The 21,823-nt window shown below is 54.0% G+C and overlaps 2 protein-coding genes across 7 annotated transcripts in view; one reads left to right on the top strand and one right to left on the bottom strand.

Annotated features, from left to right (window-relative positions):
* Positions 1–1,457: 1,457 nt before the first annotated feature.
* On the top strand, positions 1,458–10,477 carry LZTS2 (leucine zipper tumor suppressor 2). 5 transcript variants are annotated; one of them, XM_056805294.1, is made up of 5 exons: positions 1,458–1,587; positions 5,918–6,379; positions 6,577–7,251; positions 8,246–8,515; positions 9,085–10,477. In XM_056805294.1, the coding sequence occupies exons 2-5, from the start codon at positions 5,963–5,965 to the stop codon at positions 9,775–9,777; spliced, it is 2,055 nt and encodes a 684-aa protein (XP_056661272.1). In that variant the 5' UTR covers positions 1,458–1,587; positions 5,918–5,962; the 3' UTR covers positions 9,778–10,477. The 5 variants fall into 5 exon arrangements, with proteins under 5 accessions (XP_056661272.1, XP_007479215.1, XP_007479216.1 ...); XM_007479153.2 differs by lacking the exon at positions 1,458–1,587 and adding an exon at positions 1,690–1,797; XM_007479154.2 differs by lacking the exon at positions 1,458–1,587 and adding an exon at positions 1,695–1,797 and having other exon boundaries at positions 5,921–6,379.
* PDZD7 (PDZ domain containing 7) overlaps positions 10,309–21,823 on the bottom strand; it is a 25,119-nt gene continuing 13,604 nt past the window's right edge. For both annotated transcript variants that reach the window (XM_007479155.3, XM_056805273.1), the window contains exons 9-17: positions 21,296–21,493; positions 20,361–20,408; positions 19,958–20,133; positions 16,017–16,108; positions 15,817–15,908; positions 14,325–14,396; positions 11,724–12,350; positions 11,531–11,631; positions 10,309–11,073 (exon numbers count right to left, since the gene is read on the bottom strand). In XM_007479155.3, coding sequence (XP_007479217.2) covers positions 10,918–11,073; positions 11,531–11,631; positions 11,724–12,350; positions 14,325–14,396; positions 15,817–15,908; positions 16,017–16,108; positions 19,958–20,133; positions 20,361–20,408; positions 21,296–21,493 — 1,562 coding nt within the window. In that variant the 3' untranslated portion in view covers positions 10,309–10,917. The remainder of the gene's footprint in view (positions 11,074–11,530; positions 11,632–11,723; positions 12,351–14,324; positions 14,397–15,816; positions 15,909–16,016; positions 16,109–19,957; positions 20,134–20,360; positions 20,409–21,295; positions 21,494–21,823) is intronic.

Raw genomic sequence — 21,823 nt, 5'->3', positions numbered from 1 at the left:
CTTTTCTTTTACATAAAGGCTGACAGTATAGAGTCCCTGGTTTTCTCTAGGTCTATGTCTTAAGACTAGATGGAACTGAGACTCTAGTTTTAATAATTACTAGCCCTGAGCAGGCTGAAAGATTTAGACCCTGAGAATCTGCAGTCCAGCCAGTCTTTAAAACTTCATTTTCTAGGGTTAGGGAGGGGCTACGACCTATGATCAGCCTAGCCTATCTATGGGTTCCTCAGGGGGCCTTTCCAGGCTGCCCTTTGTGAAGTTTAGGGTAGAAGAGTTGGCAAGCAAAATCCCAAACCCTCTGTGCTGCCCCACCTTCAATGCAGACACCCCCACACAATACAAACCAGAAATACCAGGGGAAGGACGCTAGCCCTCCCCACTAGCACACAGCCCCACCCTTTAAACAAACACACACCCTAGCAGATACCCTGGGCCCATACTAGTCTAGATACTTACAGGTATTCCTGGAACCTCAGGCCTACTGTGGAGTCTTCTGGGACTCCCATTGAAACCTAGGATGATGGGCCCAAGCAGGTCCTAGTTCCCATGATTCAGTTTATCCATCTTCCTATTCAACACATATTAAGGGCCCTTGAAGATGGGAATGAACCATCACCCCAACATTCTCAAAAATTAGCTTTCCAGTAGGGGGTAGAGTCCATTACTCAGACCCGATTTAGGTGGGCTTTCTTTTGTCTTGCATGTGAATTCAATGAGGACTGGATGGCAGTAGATTATGCCTTGGGCCTGCTACTAGCAAACAATATCAAGGTTCCAGTTTTTTAGGGTTTCTAATCTAGAAAGATAGCTAAAGGATTGGGGAAATACTCAGGTAAAGGTCTTTGTGTAGGTGTTCCATCCTATGCAGCTGGCTTTTAGCCCTAGGACCTGTGCTATCAATTGTAAAGATAACTATCAATTGTAGGATAACTAGCTCCTAGAACCTCTCAGCTTCCCTCTAGTCTTCCTCCATTCCCATTGCATTCCCTGCTTTAGCTAGTAGAATAAGGGGGGTGCCTGATTTTGAGAGAAGAAAACATACTACTAGACCTCCTCTGGACCTGGAGAAGATGGTGATCTCTTCCTATCTGGGGTAAGGACAGATCTTAGAGGAGGGGGCTTCAGGCCTGGGGTTTGAATGGGTCTGGGAGAATGGGGGTTCCCCCATAGAATCATCAAGGTGAAGCTGTTTATTCTGCTGCTTAACCACCCCACCCCCACACTGCCAACTCCGGTGAAATTGGAGTCCATTTTGGTCACTAAACCTTGCCAGAGAGGAAGTTCTGTAAGTATTGATGGCTTACCACGTGCCACAGCAAGGCTGTGGTTGGGGAGACAAACAAAAACAGCCCCTGCCCGACCCAGTCCCAGGGACCCCGGAAGCCTAATGGGAGGCGTCTGCGCCCTGGCACGTGGAGACTGCAGGATGCATGTCCTGTTGTGGAAAGTTTTGTTTTTAGCAGCGTGGGGAAGGGGGGCCGGACACTGTGGGCCCTGGCTCAGGGACTCAAACTAAAGCTGGAGTCCTGGGGTATAGAGGTTCTGGGCCGCTGGCCTTCCTGTTTCGCCAAACTCGAACCAGAGAAGGTACGTCCTGCGGGGGGTTCAGGCGCCAAGCCAATGGAGCCGGGTAGAGTGGGGGGGGCCGGTCCCTGCAGTCTCTGGTGCGGCCCCGCCTGCCCTGCCCCGCCCCGCCCCGCCCCTCCCGCCTGGGCAGGCGATGGCAGCGGGCGGAGCAGCCGGGAGGCCTCAGCCGGACGGGAGCCGGAGCCAGAACCTCGGGGCAGCCCTCAGCGAGTGAGTGCGGGGCCCAGGGGGCTCCCTCTGAAGCAGTGCGAACTTGGCTGGGATGGGGGGAGAGCTGGCCCTAGAGGGCTACAAGAGGGCGGCGGGAGCCCCGTCCAGTTCCGCGAAGTGGCCCGGGGCTCTCCCCATTCCCAGCTGCCCTCCATCCCCCCCCCCATTCCGGGCGCGCCGACAGACCTACGCAAGCACAAAGAAAGCTGCGGGCGGCCCCCGTACCACCCCCTCCCCTGAGCGTGCACCGGAAGCCTCGTGCGCCCGCCCGGAGCCGAGGCGGGCGGGGCGGGCCCAGGGGCGGAGCCTGGGCGAGTTTGTCCCAGTTCCTGCTTCCGGGCCGGCGAGGCGGTAAACTGGAATCACGTGCCCCTGAGCGGACACGTGGGCGCCGGGCCTGGGAGGGGGGGGCGAGGTGTCTGAACCCGAAGAGCCGACTCAGCCGTAGGGGAACCTGTGGAGGCGCCCCTGCCCTGGGCACGGGGCCACTAAGGGGTAGCCAGGCCGGAGCGAGAAGCCGTCGGGAGAGGAGCAAAGATGGGGGGAGAAAACCAAGTTGGTGCCAGAGGAAGCCAAGTTCTCGGAGTAGTGGACGTGGGAGGCGGGGCTGCTTCGGGAGAGGGCGGAGCCCTCCGGCCTCCCGGGGCGGGGCTGTTTTTCCCTTTCGAGGGAAAAAAAGAAAACAAGACTCTTTCCAGGGAGCTAAAAATATCTCTTGAGGCTGAGAAGCCCAGGGCGGGAGCTGGGAGGTGGGGTAAAAGGGGTGGCTGTCTGACACCCGCTCCCCTCTGACCTGCCCGAAGACTGGGATTTTCGTCACGTGGTCTGGGGGGCTGTGTGCCCGGGACTATGGTTGCAGTTTCCTACCCCCTCCCCTTCCTGATACGGCAGGTTTGGGGAAAGTGGGAGCACTCTCCTAATCCCAAATTCACAGCACTGGGCTGGACAGGAACCCAGGGAATGGAGGCTATGGAGGCCTCTCTCGCCTTCGGACCCCCACTTCGGTGTTCGCTTCCTGCCCAGGGCTGTCCTGGGGACTGACTGTTGCGCGGCGCAGCAGTGACTGACCCTTAAGGTGGCTGGTAAGGGGAAGAGAGAGCAAGGTCGAAGGGGGTGACTCAGAACCCCGTCCTCAGGAGGAGATGGGGCTGCAGTTGGGGGCACTGATGCTCGGTGCTGATCAGAACGGGCTAGGAAGGGGAGGAGCCGCAAGGCCTTTGTGCTGGAACCCTGACCAGCTGCCACCATTCGGACTTACTGAGGGGGCGGGGGTGTCGGTACTGACCCTCTGACGCTGCCCTCCCACCTATGCATGCTTATGTGCCCGCCCTGCGTGAGGTGGGGGAGGAAGGCGTGACTGCTCAATTCTGGACCCCAACTTTCTTGGGGGCTGCGTTTGACGTGTGTGGATCCTTCCCTAGCAGCGACGTGCATCCGTGCTTACATGTGCACGTCTGTGTGCTTGCCAGAACACGGGTGACGTGGGTGTGCGCGCGCGTGTCGGAGTCCAGGCGCTCGGGGGCGGGGCTATCTCCCCTTCCCTGGGCTCTGCCCCTCCCATGCTTGGGTCAGGGAGGGGGAGGGGACGGAGACAAGGGGGGGAGGGGAGGCGGAGCCCGGGTCGGGCTCTCCGAGTGTCCAAGGATCGGGGCGGCATCAAGGGCTTGGAGAGAGCTGCCGGGGTCTGATCATGGAGCATCGCAGTGGAGGTGAGGGGGGCTGGCTCGGGGTGGGATGTCTCGATGGCAGCCTGGGTCCTTCTTATTAGTGGGCTTGGGGAGTGATTTTGCACTCTGTACTAGTTGAGAGGGGGCCTTCTGCCGTGTGGCCTGGGATTGGACTTCTCTTGTGGAGAGGGACCCTACACCCTCTTCACTCCTAACCTACAGGCTTTAGAGGCAGTTTCCTTAACTCCAGATCTTCAGGGTTGGAGGATGTCGGTAGGGGCATTTGGAGCCCTGCCTAGCCCGGCATTCCCACTGAAGTCCAAAGTGTTGGGGTCTACGCTGGGGATGGTGTGGGGGAGGGGAGGCCTCCTGCTGGGTGAGTGTGTGTGAGCCGAGGGGCCCCCTTTCCCACCGAGCAGACACAGACGCTGCTCAAAATGGAGCCTCTAATAGCCCCTCCCTCTCGGGCTTGGAAGGAGAGAGCGGGAGCCCGGCCCCCCCAGGCTCTGGCCTAGTCTGGACTTCCAGACACTGAGGCTGCCCTGCTCAGCCTCTCCACCCCCACTCCCCCTTCACTTCTGCCATTTTTCTGCGTCTCTGTCTCTCGGCCCCTCCCTCTTACCCTGTGCCCCTCACTTGTGCTCATAAAGAGACAGATGGGGGGAAATTAGCCCACCTAGTGACCCTTTAAGACGGACCCCTCCACCCACCATTGTGTGTTGGGATGATTCACTCCTCTGTGCCTGGTAACTTTAAGGATGGCATATTAATTAGGGGGGAGGTCTCATCTACTTAACTCCCCCCCTTAGTAGTCTGAGGCTTTCTGGTCTGGAGCAGCAGCTGAAGGGAGCCAGATGCTCCCTCAGTTCCTAAAGCTCAAAGATACTCCAACAGCCCAGTTTCCAGTTTTGATTTGGGTAGGGAGAGTGAAGTAAGGAAGGAAGAAAGAAGAGTTGAAGAGATTTCCTTTTGGGTTCAAATCATAACTTCATCTCTGTCTGAGATCCTTTCCAATTCTTGAGACAATTTTGATTCTTAAAATGGGGAGAGAGCAGGTAAAAAAAAAAGGAGACACTATTTGTGTGTGGCTTCCACCAATAAGGGAATAGGTAAAAACATACTTCATGTGTGAATTCATAATAAACTTATATAACTATGCATAAGTACAATCATACAGCTTCAGCACTTTGTCACACACCCATACATCCATGCACTTTCTCATATCCATCTCTGAATTGCATCTTGATGGCTTTAACAGATGTCTAAACCCTTGGAGGCCTCAGGAAGGGCTGGGGTTCTGTATAGACACCTCCCCTTCCAACCCCAAGCAAGAGATGAAACTCTGTGAGGGTCAAACGTCACCAGACCCTCCTCTCTTTAGCTCTAGCTAAATCCTGGGAAATTTGCAGGGGTGGGGTCAGAGCCTGTATTTTCAAGAAGAAAGAGAAGATTTTCTCTAGATCATAACTCTCTTTTCCTCTTCACTTGGGTTGGCTATATCCCTCAGGACCTATCTGATGTTGAAAGGTTTATTAGGTGATAGAAGAGGGGGCAGGGTTTGTCATGGAAACAAAGCACCCAACTATCCCTGGTGAGCTGAGAAAGCTCACCAGTTTTAGCCCCTCAAGCTTCCTTTCAGGACAGAGTACTGGGGAGATGGAGTTAATCATTTTAAGTCTCAGTCTAGCCCAACTGAGTGGGCATTGGAGTGGGTGGGCATTGGTTTGTATTGGGGGCAAATGACCCGTGATTAATTTGGAAAGCAATGTACTAACTTGAATGATTTGAGGGGGATTGGCACAGACAGCTCTCAGTTCCCTAATCCCTCTCTGGGAACAGAGATTGTCCCCTCCTAGGGGCTGAGCCCCAAAGGCCTACCTGCTAGGAGGGGACAAGACCTTAGACCTTAGTGTAAGTCAGAAGGACCTGAAACCTCAGACCAGGGTTTCTGCCCTACTAGGAGGCCCTGGACTCATCTGACCAGTTGGGCCGGCTTGGCCACTCCCTCCCCCGTCTGGCCCTTGCTCTGGACACCTTTCCTAGCCTCTGTGTGCCCTCCTCCCCTTTCCCTACCCACACCTATTTCCCATCAATTTTAAGCCCACCCCTGACCTGTTGAGATAGAAGACAAAGAGAAATCATGACCTTTTTCCTTTAGCCCAGACTAGGGGCAAGGAACAAAACATGTGCATGTCATGTGTATATGTGTGTTGGGGAGGCAAGTTTTCATGATTGGAGAGAGGGCATTTGGGCCCAGTGTGGCAAGGATCAAGTTTAGGACTAAGAGAGACCGTAGGGTCTGGTTTGTGGTGGCTGGGGCTTGGCAGTGAGAACTGGGGGTGGGGCATTGGCAGAGGGACTTAGGGTGGGCACTGGCCCAACAGTGGGCAGAGGTCTGGCAGGGAGGATCAGGACTGAGGAGCTCTGACCCTGGCCTCCCTGCTTATACACAGCAGGTTGCCTTCAAGGCCTGTGGCCAGGCCACAGTCCCTCCAGCCATGGCAATCGTCCAGACTCTTGCTGTGCCCCTGGAAGCTACCCCTGAGAGTGCAGCTCCACACCCACCCCACCTGCCCACCATGGGCAGTGTGAGTAGCCTTATTTCAGGCCGACCCTGCCCTGGAGGGGGGCCTGCACCTTGCCACCATACCCCGTCGGGACCTCCCTTCTTCCGGCAGCAGGATGGGCTACTACTTCGAGGGGGTGGTTGCAGAGTCCAGGAGCCACTATGCCCCCCAGTACCCACCAGAAAGCCCATGGGAAATGCTGGCTTTGCATACATCAATGAAGACTTCCGGGGAGACTCGCCCTCCAGCCCCTGTAGTGACACTGAGGATGTCCGAGAACAAGCCCGAAGTGCCCACCTCAGGGGCCCACCTCCAAAGCTCATTCCTGTGTCTGGAAAGTTAGAGAAGGTGAGATGGGACCCTTCAAGCCTAGATTACTGTCCCAGGGTGCTCAGTGAGAGGAGGAGGTAGGGTGGGATTTGCCTTCTTAGGCCCCTTTGGTGACCTGAAGGGTGGCCAGGATGTTAATGTAGGGAGCATATCAGGTTTGGGAGGAGGAAACCTCAGAGAAGTTGGGTGCTAGCACTTTTGTTAATCTGTTTCAGAACATGGAGAAGATTCTGATCCGGCCCACAGCATTCAAACCTGTGCTGCCCAAACCTCGGGGGCCACCATCCTTGCCAGCATTCCTGGGGCCAAGGGCTGGTGTTGGGGGGCTGTCTGGGAGCCAGGGTAGTCTGACCCAGCTGTTTGGGGGCCCTGCTTCCTCATCTTCCTCTTCTTCATCATCATCTGCGGAGAAGCCTCTGACCCTGAGTGGCTGGGCCAGTGGTTGCCCCTCAGGGACACTGTCCGACTCTGGCCGAAACTCACTGTCTAGCTTGCCCACTTACAGCACAGGAGGAGCTGAACCAGTCGGAGGCTCTCCAGTAGGGCACCTTCCTAGTGATGGCCCTGGGAGAGGGGTGTTGCCTGGCACTGGGGGCAGCCACCGAGGGGTCCCCATAGGTCCCTCGAACTCAGACAGTGGACGATCATCATCCAGCAAGAGCACAGGATCCCGGGGAGGCCTCCTCAGTGGTGGGGGCACTCGAGTCTCTCCAGACAGTGGATCCTGTGGGGATCGATCGCCTCTGCCTGGTCCCCCGCCACCTCCTCCCCCACCCCTGCCAGATGAGTCTCTGCTTCGATGTGCCCTGCAGGAAAAGCTGCGGGAGCGGGAGGCTGAACTGCAGCAGCTTCGAGATAGCCTGGATGAAAATGAGGCTGCCATCTGCCAGGTGATTGACTCCCCACAGTACCTCTGCCACCGTCCCCTGAAGGGAGGCTCTGAATTCCGTAGACTAAGCCTGACTGAGTGGAAAGAAACCTGGCCTTCATGCCTCCAATGGGCTAGATGTCTAGGACGTTTTCTGGACTTCACTTAAATTCCCTTCTGCTCTTTCCATGAGAAATGGGCAGGTGCTTTTAAAGTTACTTTTAAGAGATAAGAAAAAGGGGTCTGACAAAGGCCTGAGCAATAGATAATTCAAAAGGTTCACTTTTTTTTTTAATTTTTGAAATGTTTGAGAAAATGTCACCTGGGTATATCACTTTATAGTTCATGAAACTCTCATACTAATACTTTGAGGGAGCTGGCTAGCATTACCCCCATTTTACAGATAAGGAAACAAGCCCAGAGTAATGAAGGAACTTGCCCAGGTTCATATATCAAGTTGCCTCCTAGTCCAAGGTTCTCTCCACTACCCTGAAATCCCTCTCTAAACTTTGATGCTGGCCTGTACCCTGGGGAGGCAAGAGCAGCTGGATATCCCTCCCTGACTGGCTCCAGCTTACTATTGGAGCAAGGCTGTACTCTCTGAGCATAGGTTTGCCAGCAATAAGGAGCTCCAGACGTGTTCAACTATGAATTAGCCACCATTCAGTTATCTGTAACACCACAATGCTTGTGGAGAAGATGAGGTTTCTGAATGTAAGTGTATGCTGAGATGTATGGGAGAAAAAGGCCTAGTGGTGGTGTGAAATAGTAGGAAATATTGGACTCTGGCAATCTAGGTTCAAATCCTAGACCCATGTTTCCTAGCTTTGTAATGATAGGCAAACCACTGCTTCTTTAAGCCCCTTTCCTCCTTTGTAGGATGGAAAGGATAGTTGCCCACATCACAGAGTTGTAAGAAAAGTGCTTAGCAGCACTTGATAAATACAAGGAGATGAAGGGCCAAAGGGATGTTTGGGGGTAGGACTGTGCCTGTGTTTATGGCCCTATCCCTCCAGGTCTATGAGGAAAAGCAGCGGCGTTGGCAGCGAGAACGGGAGGAACTTCAGGAGGGCTGTGTGGCCCAGGTGAAGCAGGCGACCCAGAGGGCTCAGCGGGCACAGCAGCTGCTGCAGCTGCAGGTCTTCCAGCTGCAGCAGGAGAAGCGCCAGCTGCAGGATGACTTTGCCCAGCTGCTGCAGGAGCGAGAACAGCTGGAGCGGCGCTGTGCAGCCTTTGAGCGGGAGCAGAACGAGCTTGGGCCTCGACTTGAGGAGACCAAGTGGGAGGTGGGTCTGGGGACCCTGGGAGGGCTTGGTCAAGAAGATCAGCTGAGAATCCAAGAGGCAGCCTTTGGGGATCAGACTGACATCTGGTCTTTTCTCCTCCTGCGTAGGTAGGAAGCCCTCACAGCCTCTTCCCCTGGCTGGGCCTCAGCATGCCTACCTGACCCAATAGAGGCTGCCTATGGGACAAACTGTCATCCAAGCACCCCTTTAAGTATTGGGGCCTCTCAGAGGAGGGCTCCCTTTCTGGGAGAACATGGCAGTGGTGTTTTGAGGGGCAGAGATTGGAAAGGTCAGATTTCTGCTCTGCTTTGTTAGACATCTGGCCTAGAGAGTGAAACTGCCCCAGAGGCCAAAGCCAAGAAGGACATGTGGAGTGTCAGAGCTGTGTCTTTAGAGATCATCATTCTCTGCTTTGTTATTTGAAATGACTAAGAGTTACCTAAGGTTTCCCAGCTAGTAAGTGGGGGGGGGGGGTGAGGGGTTTGGGGGTAGTTGAAGTTTGCTTGCTGACCCTCCTTTTCTGTTGGGTGTGAGGTCACCACTCACTGCTGTTTCCCCTTGTCCCCAAGGTGTGCCAGAAATCAGGGGAGATCTCCCTGTTGAAGCAGCAGCTAAAGGAATCCCAGGCGGAGCTGGTTCAGAAGGGCAGTGAGCTGGCAGCACTTCGGGTGGCACTTCGGGAGGCCCGGGCCTCCTTAAGGGCCAGTGAGGGGCGAGCTCGGGGGCTGCAGGAGGCCGCCCGAGCACGAGAGTTAGAGCTTGAGGTCTGCACTCACGAGTTACATCGCAGGAAGAATGAGGCTGAATGGCTTCGGGAGAAGGCTGGACAGCTGGATGTGGCTGTGGCAGGACTCAGGGGTGCCCAGGAGCCCCTCCCTGTGCCTGCCCCTGACCCCTTCCTGATGTCGGAGAGTGATGAGGCCAAAGCCCAGAGGGCAGCAGCTGCTGGGGCTGGAGGTAGCCTCCGGGCCCAGGTGGAGAGGCTGAGGGCTGAGCTGCAGCAGGAGCGCCGGCGAGCTGAGGAGCAGCAGGGAGGCTTTGAGAGTGAGCGCCTGGCCTGGCAGGCGGAAAAGGAGCAAGTCATTCGCTACCAGAAGCAGCTACAGCACAACTACATCCAAATGTACCGGCGCAACCGGCAGCTAGAGCAGGAGCTGCGGCATCTAAGCCTGGAGCTGGAGGCCCGAGACCTGGCTGACTATAGCTTGCCCGAGACCCCCCCATGCGTCCACCTGGAGGAGATCACAGCCACGGAGATCTGAAGGCTGATGGGCCAGAGGTGCCAGGTGGCCTTGGCCCCCAGGTCCCACCTCAAGAGCAGGATGACCAGAGGGGATGGGGCCAGCCTACGACCCCTTTCTTTGCCCTGGCCTAGCCTCTAGGGTAGGTTTCTGGGCCAGGGCTATTCCCAGAGGGAGTGTTTCAGTAGAGCTAAAGGCCTGGGTGATGAGTAGGCAATCTGGGGACTCCCACCTATCTTGGGGAAAGGTGTGAAGGCCTCTCCCCCCTCTCACCTTTTTGCCACCACTCCCCCAAATTTGTTAACAGCACTCTTTCCTCAGCCTCATAACACCTACCAAATCTGTCCCAGCATCAAGAGCCTAAGGATGCCTGTCTCCCTGGTGTGCCAGAGATGAAAAACTTCCTCTTTCCCCCTTCCCTAACATGTGCCTCCCCTCCCTGAGCTGGAGTAAAGGGCAAGGGGCCTCTGTTCTCTGGCAGGTCCCCTGTCCAGAGCCCCGTTCCAGAGCCCCCTGTGTGACCAGGAGCTGCCTTCAGACCAAAGGAAGAACTCAGAGACATCTTGTTTATTTGTGTTTGTTACTATTCCAGTCTCTAACGTCACCCCACCCTCCTTCCCAAGTTTATGGCATCTTTTAAATTGTATATTTTTCACATGTGTAAATTTCTTGTACAAACCCAAAGAAAAAAAATTTAAATTTTTTTTGTTTTTAAGAAAAATGAGTACACTGAAAGTGTGTGTGTGGGGGGGGGGGGGGGAATCTGTCCTTTGCCCACATACACACTCCTGCTCACTCCCACCCTGCTTTGGGGAGGCCTGGTAGAAGTCCACTAGGAAAAGGCCCAGAAATCCTTTTACAGCAGGGCCTGGAGTCCCAGGGCAGTTCTGCCTCTCCCCTGAAGAGGCTTGAGTGGAAGGTCTGACCCTGGAGAGCCTCTCAGCCTCCTCAGATGTCCAGCCCAAGACATAGCCCAAGAAGGAATGGGAGGAGAGAAGGCTACTCCTAGCACTGTTGCCCACTTTCTTGCTGGCCACTCTCCTGCCCTCTCTGAGGCTCTCAAGGAAAGTGCTTGTAGTCAGCTGGGGACTTTGGGGCAACCCCAGGGGACCTCCATCTGTTAGTGGGGGAAGGAGGCCACAGAAGCAGGGTGGCCAGGGGCTAGGAGGTGGTGGCTGGTGCCTGGGGGACCCTGACCACTATCTCCATAGGTTCCCGGGCCTTGTTGCGATAGGCCCTGCGGATGGTGTCCACAGCTCGCTGGTGAGTCACCTGCTGAAGGCTCTCCCCATCCACAGAGACAAGCTCAAAGCCAGCCTGAGGAGAGGTCACAGCCTTGACTCTTCATTCCTCCACAGGCGCTCCCTCCCCCCTTGTAGGCTAGAGGAGGAGTCCTGAGAAGGGGGGGCAATGCCCTGACAATAAGATGGTTGTTCTTTTTCTGTGGGGGTGGTGGCCAGATACACAATGGCCCCTTTGTGCCAGGACTGGTGTATGTGTGGGGGGTATTTTTGCTCCACCCAACACAATTCTCCCTCCTCCCACCCCCACCCAATCCTGCTTAGTCCTAGGACCATTGAATTTGGAAATGGAAGGATCTTGGGTCATGTTTACAGATGGGGAGACTGAGGCCCCGGGGGTTATGTGACAGGCAGGGGGCCCCGCTCTCTAAAGTCACCCCTCACCTGCATCCCTGGCTTCCCTTGGCCCGTCTACCCCTGGACCCCATGGATGGGCTGCCTTTAGGACAGGCTGGAATGCTTTCCCCCAATACCTGCAGAGCCCCACTGAGGAAGGCCGCCCCTCCGGGAAAAATCTTCTCAATCTTCACCATGGGTTGCACCTTGGACTCTATGCCCCCGGAAATGCTAATACCTGGGAGGGGGGGAACGAGGTCAGAGGTCCCCGGCCCACCGCCCACTGACCCCAAGGCGCCCTCGCTGGCGAACCCCTGCCGCCCGGCTCACCTAGGGATTGTCTGAACTTGGAGAGAGTGACGGTCCTGAGCTCCCCCTCTCCATCGCGGTCCGGAGGCCTCCCTCGCTCCTGGGTCCCTCTAGGCTGCTCAGGGTCCGCGGCGATCTTCAGCGCACTGGGGCCCGGGAGGGCCTTGGGGAGGGGCGGTCGGGAGCGGCGGGGCTTGCCGCAGCGCCCGTTCCCGTGGGCCGGGGACGGGGAGCGCCGGCGGCCCGGAGACTTCCCGCGGCTGCGGCTACGGCTGCGGCTGCGCCCCCGGCTCCGGCTGTGCCGGGCGTCCTCTCGCGCCCGCCCGGGGGGCTCGCTCAGCAGCCAATTGGGCCGCGGAGGTCGCGGGGCTACTGGTGGTGGTCGGGGCGGCGGTGGCGGGGGAGATGCGCTGCGGCGGCCGGGGCAAGAGAAAGCGTCCACTGGCACGTCCCGCAGTGGAGGGAAGGGCTTGTGAGAGCAGCGAAGGGAGGCAGCCAGAGCTGGGGCTGGACTCTGGGGGTCCGCCGGCTGCGAGACCTTCATCCCCGCCAGCCGGTCGCCCAGCGCGCTAGCCGCGGCCGCCTCCGCCTCCTCCTCGTCCTCAGCGAAGCCATTCACGGGGAGCAGATAGAAGCCTCCCCGGCTGTCTGTGGAGGAAGCGGAGAGGTGGGGGTGGGGGGTTACCCCCTCTACTACAGAGGTGGCCCAGCTCTAGGGTGGCAAATGTTCCTACGGGAGACACCAAAGACCAGACCCCGCCACCCAACTCCCTCCCTCCCCAGTTTCCTGGGACCTTGGGATACCAGCTCTCCCCTAGGAATCTTACATTAAGAGCAGGCCTCTGGTCCATCGCCCTCCTTTTACAGACGAGGAAACTGAGGCACGAAGGGTACAGGACCACTCAAGGTGACAAGGTAACGGTCAGATAAGGAGCGGAGTCCCAGAATCCGGGTCCCTTCACTCCCGGACCACAACACCCCTCTTTCCCCTTGGGATGTGGGGCCCACCGGAACTAGACCCAAATGACTAAGAGGAGCCGGGGATGGGTCTGAGGAAAGGGCTTCGTGCTGCTGGTCTGTCCCCGCCTTCATCATCTTTCTCAAATACTTCTGCCATAGCACTTAGGTAGTTGAATGGGCAGATCCCCGGACCTGGGGTTCAGAAGGCCTGAGGTCAAATCCCGCAGACACTGGCTGTGTGACTGGGCAAGTCTCTTCACCCGGACCCCCATTTCATCCTCCCTAGCCTGTAGGCCGCTATTTAAATGCTAGCTAGGATGATTGGCTGGATCCCCCTGACAGCCTCCCTCCTCTAACCCCTCCTCCCAGGGGCTGCCCAGAGTATCTTCCTAAAGCACAGCTTTGGCCTGTTCAAGAAACTCAAGTCTTCTCTATTGACCCTAAGATCAAAGGATCAAAAAGCTCCAGCTCCCTTTCCAGCCCTCCTGTAGTTTTAGTGCAGTTGACCTACTCGCTGTTCCCCATCTGGGGCCCAGCGATCTCCAGGGGCCGTGGCTTTGCCTGGGCTGTGCCCCTTGCTCGGAAGGTGCTCTGGCCCATACCGACCTCTTAGAACCCCTTAATGCCTCCCTTCAAAGCTCAGCGCCGGTGCCAGCCCCTCCAGGGAGCTCAGCCTGATTCTCATGGCCTGGGAATGTCCTTTTCCTCTTCAAATGATCCGAAAAACATACGACTTCCATGTCGGATCTCCCTCTCCCAGTGGAGCGTCAGCCTTTGAGTTCAAGGCCTCGTTCTCCTTTTGTCTGTATCCCCAATTCCACACGTGCCTAGATAACGTCCATCCGGAGGGAGAGAGCCCCTAGCTGTCCACAGGGTATGTACAAAGGCATGCACACCTACATGCGTACCCGATGCGGCCACATGTACATAAGCATTCCGCCCTCCCTCAATGATTGTGGGATGGTTGGGAAGGCCGGAATTCATCAGACTGATAACAGTTTAGCAAAAAGGGCTTTGAGGAGAAGCTCCGGGAGAGGCTCCGTGGCAAAGCTCTGCCTAGGCCTGAGAATGTGGAGTGCGAGCCCGCAGAATTCACACGGAGACAAGCATTTAGGGTGCTATGAGCGGATCTGAGATTGTGGGGACAGGGTGGCCGGCTCAGTGCCGGCCTGCTCGGGAAGGCTCAGCCTCCTGATCTCAGCCGCGCAGCCCCCATCTCCTCAGTTTCCTCATCCGCAAAGTGAGCTAAAGAAGGAAAATGGTGACTCACTCGAGCCTCTGCCAAGAAAACCCAAACGGGGTTGGACAGAGCCGTGCACAACTGAGCGGCGAAATGGACGGGATTAGGCGACATCTGATAGCCTTCCAGGTCTGAAATTGGACGCTTCCCGCCTCCCCCGTCCCCTGCCGTGCCAACTGGGCCATGACGGAACCCCTTCTCTCTCCCTTAGTATTTACACAGCAGCAGCAGGACTCAACCTTCGGCGTCTGCGTGAGGCCATCAAGAACCGCAGCTCTGAACATCCAAACGGCCCCCTCCTGCCCCCTCCGCCCCAGGCCGAAGCACTCCCCGACGCCTACCCCCAGCCATTCCCTCTGGGAGTGGGAGACCGTCTTTGCCATCTTCTCACTCCCCTCTCCCACCTAGCTTCAGGCACTTACCAGGCACAGGTGTGATGAGGTGGCGCTTGGGCGGCGTGTCCTGCCGAGTGGGTCGCAGAGCTGGGGGCCTCACTGCAGGGAGGCACGTGCCCAGATGTTTGTCAGATCCTCAGGAGATGCCCAGAGATCCACTCGCCACACGCGCTCTCCTACTCTGTCTCCTTCTCTGTGTGTGCCTCTGTCTCTGTCTCTGTCTCTCTCTTTATCTCTGTCTCTGTCTCTCTCTGTCTCTGTCTGTCTGTCTCTCTCTCCCCCTCTCTGTCTTTTTCTTTTTCTCACTGTCTCTGTCTCTGTCTCTGTCTCTCTCTGTCTGTCTGTCTCTCTCTGTCTCTGTCTCTGTCTCTGTCTATCTGTCTCTCTGTCTCTGTCTGTCTGTCTCTGTCTCTGTCTGTCTCTGTCTCTGTCTGTCTGTCTCTCTCTGTCTCTGTCTCTGTCTGTCTGTCTCTCTCTGTCTCTGTCTCTGTCTCTCTCTCTGTGTCTCTGTCTCTGTCTCTCTCTTTATCTCTGTCTCTGTCTCTCTCTGTCTCTTTTTCTTTTTCTCACTGTCTCTATCTCTGTCTCTGTCTGTCTGTCTCTTTTTCTTTTTCTCACTGTCTATCTCTGTCTCTGTGTCTCTTTTTCTTTTTCTCACTGTCTCTGTCTCTGTTTCTGTGTCTCTTTTTCTTTTTCTCACTGTCTCTATCTCTGTCTCTGTCTGTCTGTCTCTTTTTCTTTTTCTCACTGTCTATCTCTGTCTCTGTGTCTCTTTTTCTTTTTCTCACTGTCTCTATCTCTGTCTCTGTGTCTCTTTTTCTTTTTCTCACTGTCTCTATCTCTGTCTCTGTCTGTCTGTCTCTTTTTCTTTTTCTCACTGTCTCTATCTCTGTCTCTGTCTGTCTGTCTCTTTTTCTTTTTCTCACTGTCTATCTCTGTCTCTGTGTCTCTTTTTCTTTTTCTCACTGTCTCTATCTCTGTCTCTGTGTCTCTTTTTCTTTTTCTCACTGTCTCTATCTCTGTCTCTGTCTGTCTGTCTCTTTTTCTTTTTCTCACTGTCTCTATCTCTGTCTCTGTCTGTCTGTCTCTTTTTCTTTTTCTCACTGTCTCTGTCTCTGTCTCTGTGTCTCTTTTTCTTTTTCTCACTGTCTCTATCTCTGTCTCTGTGTCTCTTTTTCTTTTTCTCACTGTCTCTATCTCTGTCTCTGTCTGTCTGTCTCTTTTTCTTTTTCTCACTGTCTCTATCTCTGTCTCTGTCTGTCTGTCTCTTTTTCTTTTTCTCACTGTCTCTGTCTCTGTTTCTGTGTCTCTTTTTCTTTTTCTCAGTCTCTATCTCTGTCTCTGTGTCTCTTTTTCTTTTTCTCACTGTCTCTGTCTCTGTGTCTCTTTTTCTTTTTCTCACTGTCTTTACCTCTGTCTCTGTCTGTCTGTCTCTTTTTCTTTTTCTCACTGTCTCTGTCTCTGTCTCTGTCTGTCTCTCTCTTGCACACCCACACACGCGAGTGCCCACGCCCCGTACCTGCCCGGCTTTTGAGGGCTTCATATGCTTCTAGCTCTTTGGGCATCACGAGGCTGTCAAATTTGCTGAGGTCTGCAGGGGTCACGGCACTCCTAGAGGGTGCAGGAAGTAAGGGGGTGGTAAGTCAGGAGAGGAAGCTGGAGGGGGGGGCACATGATCAATCCCCCTAGATGCCCCCTCCTCTTGGGCGGGGCCTCTACCTGATGTCTCGAAGTAACAGCAGTTTCTGGGGCCGGTCCAGGATGGCCAGCAGCGGCCGCACCAGGTCCTCCACCCCACCCTCGTGGACATACTGCAGACACAATGACGAGGGTCAGACAAGGAAAGGACTTCCTCTGGGTGGGGATGGTGGAAGCTAAAGAAAGCTGGCAATCCTCTGTCCAGTCCCAGCAGGCCCACGGGAGCCCAGGGCCCGGCCCTGCCGCTCTCCTTGGTTCTGGCGAGCCTTCCGGCTAAGATGAGGGAATGGGCCCACAGCAGCGGGCTGGGGGAAGACGGGAGGAAGGAGCCGGGGTCTGGCTTCGGCCGCATTTCAGTGGTTCTGAAGCAAGCAGCGTTCTGTGGGCAGTTGGACTACTTCTGGGTCTTGCCCTACACTGACTGCTTTCATTTAAACAGCACCCTCCCACTCTGTCTAGAAGGGGGACAGCCTGGGCAGACCCTGGCCAGGGACTCCTGACCAGTGGGTGGCCGGGTGGGTTTCCTCGGGATGAAGTTCCCCTCTGAGATTCTCTAGTCAAAGGGAAAGGGGAGGCTGGAGGGGGAGGACGGGAGGACCTCAGCATGTGAGTCCCCCCAAATCTCAATGCCCCCCTTCACAAGGAGGCCGTGGCGTGGGGCAGAGCACCCCCTGGTGTCCGCAGTGTGGCACAGCTCTAGCGAGATGTATGATCGGCCCCCCTGAACGCCCCCTTGTGGCCAGAGTGTGACACATATGGAAACACACACAGGCACGCTGCTAGCTTGGCTCCATCAACAAACACATGGAGACTCCTTTCCTAGTTACCCGTCACACACAGACCTCTGGAAATAGAACACAGTAGGGAGACCCGCATCTTAGACGTGGAGGGGTCCTCATCATCCATCTAGTACAACCCGAAGCTACAAGCCGGAGATTCTACACAAGCATTTACAGCCCGGCTCCCATGTGCTGGGTGCTGGGGGTACAAATGCAAAGAGGGAAACCATCCCCTCCTCTTACAGTCTGACATCCCACCTTGACAAGCTTTCCAGAAGCCCGGGGAGGGGGGGCCTGCGATCTTCCTAGAGCCCCCATTCCCCTTTGGGATAGCTCACATGGTGAGGAACCATGGGGAACCTTCCTTCCATCATTGACACCCAGACGTGCCATAGAGAGTGGTGCCAGTGCAGACAGACATTTCAGCAATGTTGCATCAACAAGGTGCAGCATCGTAGAACTTAGAGCTAGAAAGGACCTTAGGGATTCTCTCATTGAAGCTTTTTTATTTACAGGGGACAAAACAAGCCTGTGGAAGGGCAATGAGCTGTCCAAGATCGCGTCCTACTCTAGGCACCACATCCATCCTGCGAATATCACAGGTCTAAGCCGCCATTTTTCCATCTATTAAACAAAAGTGTTGGATGGGACTCATTCTCAAAAGCCCTTTCTGGGAGTATACTTAGACAGAGGGTGGGGAGGTAATCTGATTAGGATGATACAATATGCAAAAAAAAAAAAATCAAGAGGTGAAAAAGAGAATTGAACTGAGAGAAAAGGGAAGGGAGAGATGGTACGGAGTAAATCATATAACATAAAGAGGGGTGGAAAATTATTGCAGGAGAGGGGAGGATGAGGGTGGTGATGGGCGATGCTTACACATTACTCTCATCATAACTGGCTCAGAACTGAGAGATTGAATAGATCATACAGGCAGTGGGGGGGTTAGAAGTGCCCCTTGAATCCATGCCTTCCCAACACTAGATCAAGCTATACATGCTATCTCTTGTCAATACTAAGAGCATAATAAATGCTTATAATTGATGATAAAAAAAATAACTGGCTCAGAGAGGGGATAACAACCATTGGGATATAGAATTCTCTATTACGCTACAGAGAAGTAGAAGGGGAATAAGACAAGGGAAGGGGGAGTCATTGGAGGGAGAGGAAAGTGGGGGGGGGGATAAAGAGCAAAACACTGGTAAGGAGGAACAGAATAAAAGGGGAAAGAGCAGGATCAAAAGCCCTTTCTAGCTGTTGTCTTTTGATTCTATGTTGGGATGATTTGTCCCCCTGTCAACCTTTGAGGAAATTAGAAACTTCTCTGAATGTCATTTCTCCCCTCTGTAAAATGAAGGGCTCAATCTAGATGGGCTAGAAGACCTTGTCCAACCAAAGGTGGGCACTATGTTTCTAGAAAAAGGATTGTTTTCCTCAGGAAGGAATACCCTCAAACATCTGGCTGATAGGTCCCTGCTTCTGTCCAACTCCTATAAATTTCTCTTCCACTTAAAGCCCTTCATAAACTGGCTCCAGGCTGGTTGCCCATTATTCCCCCTTACACAGTAACCATTTGGGTTAAATTGGCATGTCTTTTATCTGTGCGACCCTGGGCAAGTCACTTAACCCCCATTGCCTAGCCCCACTCTTCTGCCTTGGAACCAATACACAGTATTGATTCTAAGATAGAAGATAAAGGTTAAAAAAAAAAAGATATGTCCATCTTTGTGCAAAGGCATAGGCTGCAAGGCTCTCTCCCCTGACCTCCACCTCTGGTTAGACCCTAAACTCAGCTCAAATGCCATCTCTTTCTTTAAAAACAAAAAACCCTTACCTTCTGTCTTAGCATTTGGGCTAAGTATCAGTTCCAAGCTAGAAGAGTGGTAAAGGCTAGTCAATGGGATTAAGTGACTTGTTCAGGGACACACTACTAGGAAGGGTCTGAGGCTACATTGGAACTCAGGTCCTCTCAACTCCAGGCTTGGTGCTCTATCCACTATACTACCTCACTGCCCCAAAGGTCATCTCTTTCAAGAAACCTTTCTTGATTGCCGCCAATGATTAGATCCCTTCTCCAGTCATTGCACAATTTTTGTCTATACCCTGTACCATCTGTGAACATGTTATTTCCCACTAATAGAGGGTAAATTCCTTGAGGACAAAGATTTTTGAACCCTAGCACAAAGTGCAGTCCCTGGTACTAGGAGAGGTTGGATTGTTGATTAACTGCTAATCCCCGTGCAACACCAGTTCCTCTAACTCGGATAAAGGGGCTTCTAAAGACAAATACTTCAAGCCCAGGGGGAGGTGACAGCCAGAGGAAAGGATGCCCTTCCCCAGGAGGGTAGGGGATCACTGGAGGGACCATAGGGATGGCCAGGATGACAATTTAGATGGCAATTTAAGATTTGCAAAACACTTGATGTAGATCTGATTTGATTCTGACATTTTCTTATTATTCTTTGTGCTCTTATTATCCTTTTCACAGATGATGAAATTAGGCTCTCAGAGGGGAGAGCTTATTGTTATGTAGCTAATAAATATTAGAGGTGGGGTTTGAATGCAAGTCTTTCTGATCTTCTTTAAAAAACAAACAAAAAACCCTTACCTTCAGGCTTAGAATTGATACTATGGATCAGTTCCAAATTAGAAGAGTGGTAAGGCCTGGGCAATGGGGGTTAAGTGACTTGCCCAGGATCACACAAGAAGTGTCTGAGGTCACATTTGAACCCAGGATCTCTCATCTCCAGACCTGGTGTTGTATCCACTGAGCCCCCTAGTTGCCCCTAATCTGCCTAATTCTTAAGACCCACTAAGCTACTTCTCTAAATGAATAAATATTAGGGGTTTAATGATGGGTGATGACCAGAGCAGGGCAGCCAGGCAGTATAGTGGATAGAGCACAGAACCTGCAGTCAGGAAGACCTGAGTTCAAATATGACTTCAGATACTTACCAGCTGTGTGATCTTGGGCAAGTCATTTAATCCTGTCTGCCTCAGTTCCCTCATCTGTAAAATGAACTGGAGAAGGAAATGAATGGCAAGCCATTCCAGCGTTTTTGCCAGGAGAGCCCCGAATGGGGTCACAAAGAGTCACAAACAACTGAAAACAACTGAACAGCAATGATAATCAGAGACGGGGAAAAGCCAAGGCAAAAGAGGGAAATCCGGAGGAGGGCCTACCCTGGTGCAATGCCGGGTGACAGCCAGGACTTCGTCATCAGTGAGCAGGCGCCGGGCCAGGTCCTGGATGAGGGGGAGACGGCTCTCCCAAGCCTGGACCCGGTCCTCTCCATTGCGCAGTTTGCTGGAGTGTCCCTCTGATCCAGGGAAGAGCATTGTCTGAGCCCTCTCTCTGTCTAGGAATGGAGGTGGGGGGGAGGAGGACCCATAGTTAAGGAACCAGCATCCAACAACAAGGAATGGGACTTCTGGACTCCTGTGCAGACAGGGTTTGGAACCCTGCCCATATAGACTCTACGTTCTCCCAAACCGCATGCACACATTTCCCACACCCTGAACCCAACCCAGGACACACAGTTCTCTCCTTGAGGACCAAATCCCAGCACTACCAGGGGGAACTTACCCCTTCTCAGTTTCCAGGTGACAAACTTCTGCACAGGTCCTGATCCCCCTGAAGAAGAGAGAGTTCACTGGGCTCCCTCCCTCTATCTCTCTCTCTGTCTCTGTCTCTCTCTGTCTCTCTGTCTCTGTCTCTGTGTGTGTGTGTGTGTGTCTCTCTCTCTGTGTCTCTCTCTGTGTCTCTGTCTCTCTCTGTCTCTGTCTCTCTCTCTCTCTCTGTCTCTGTCTCTCTCTCTCCGTCTCTTTCTGTATCTCTTTCTGTCTGTCTCTCTCTCCCATCTCTGTCTCTGTCTCCAATCAGAGGAATAAGACAGGATGCTGTGTTGCTATAACAGTAATAAGCTGGATACCTGAAGACTGACAGGTTGTAGGAATTCAGAGGAGGGAGAGAACAGAGGGGGTTCCAATGTTCTAGGGGGGCTCCATGGTCAATATGATATATAATGGGTCATTTTTGGAAAGGATCATAGAAGGGATTTTAGGTGGGGAGAAGGAAGAGAATAGTCTGAGCTCTCTCTCTACCTAGGGTTGGAGGTGGGGTGAGAAGGACCCATAGTTAAAGAATCCAACAATAAGGAACGAGATTTCTTGACTGCTATGCAGACATTGTTTAAAGACCTTACCCATGTAGATTCCATGATCACCAAAATGACATGCACACCAGCCCCCTTCCCACACCCTGAACCCAACTGAACATAAACCCTCCCACCTTGCTTTCCCCATTCCAAAGCTCTGCTAGTCCATTTTAAGGAGGAAGAAGGGCTCTTGGGGTATTGTGCTCCCCCCCTCCAGAGGCTAACCAGACCCATGTCCCTGAGGCCAGTGAAGGTCAGTTAAACCAGTCCCATACATGGGGAACTGGTAACGGTTAGGTGAGGGGACATTTTTGAAGACAGGAACCAAAGGACTGTCCCCATTACTCACCATTGTGTCCCTTACCTTTCTCCCCTTCCAGATGTGGACGGAACCTGCCCATACTCTCGCTCTCCAGCCCTGCGGCCTCATTCTTGCCATCTCCTCCTGACCTCCCAGTCTTTCCCCCCTTGAAGAAGAGGTTCATCAGTGTCTTGGAGCGCTGTAGGGTACCCTTCTCTGGGGTCGACCCTGACCCCGATTTCTTCCGTCGTTTCTTCTCCTCTAGGTGTGGGAAACAGGAGGCTGGAGGGCTGGGATAGGAGCTGGAGTGACAGGGGAGGCTGGAGATGGTTTAGAATGGGGATGGGGCATGGGAAGGGGCTGAGGGAGACAGGGCAGAATCTACCAGCTTTTAGCCAGAGATCTTGCTCTAGGAGAAATGGCATCCAGGTGCCCCTCTCTCTCCTCCTGTCCATCCTAACCTTCCCTGGGAAGCTTTAGCCATCCATAATTTGAAGAGACTTATGTGGAGGGGGAGGGGGAGACTGTACAATAATGGAAACAGAAGAGGACTCAGTCCCAGATTCCAAGGGCAGAGGCAGGCCTAGGGCT

This window comes from Monodelphis domestica, chromosome 1 (assembly GCF_027887165.1).
Source record: "Monodelphis domestica isolate mMonDom1 chromosome 1, mMonDom1.pri, whole genome shotgun sequence".
Taxonomy (NCBI): domain Eukaryota; kingdom Metazoa; phylum Chordata; class Mammalia; order Didelphimorphia; family Didelphidae; genus Monodelphis; species Monodelphis domestica.
This window is presented reverse-complemented; position numbering and strand designations above follow the sequence as displayed.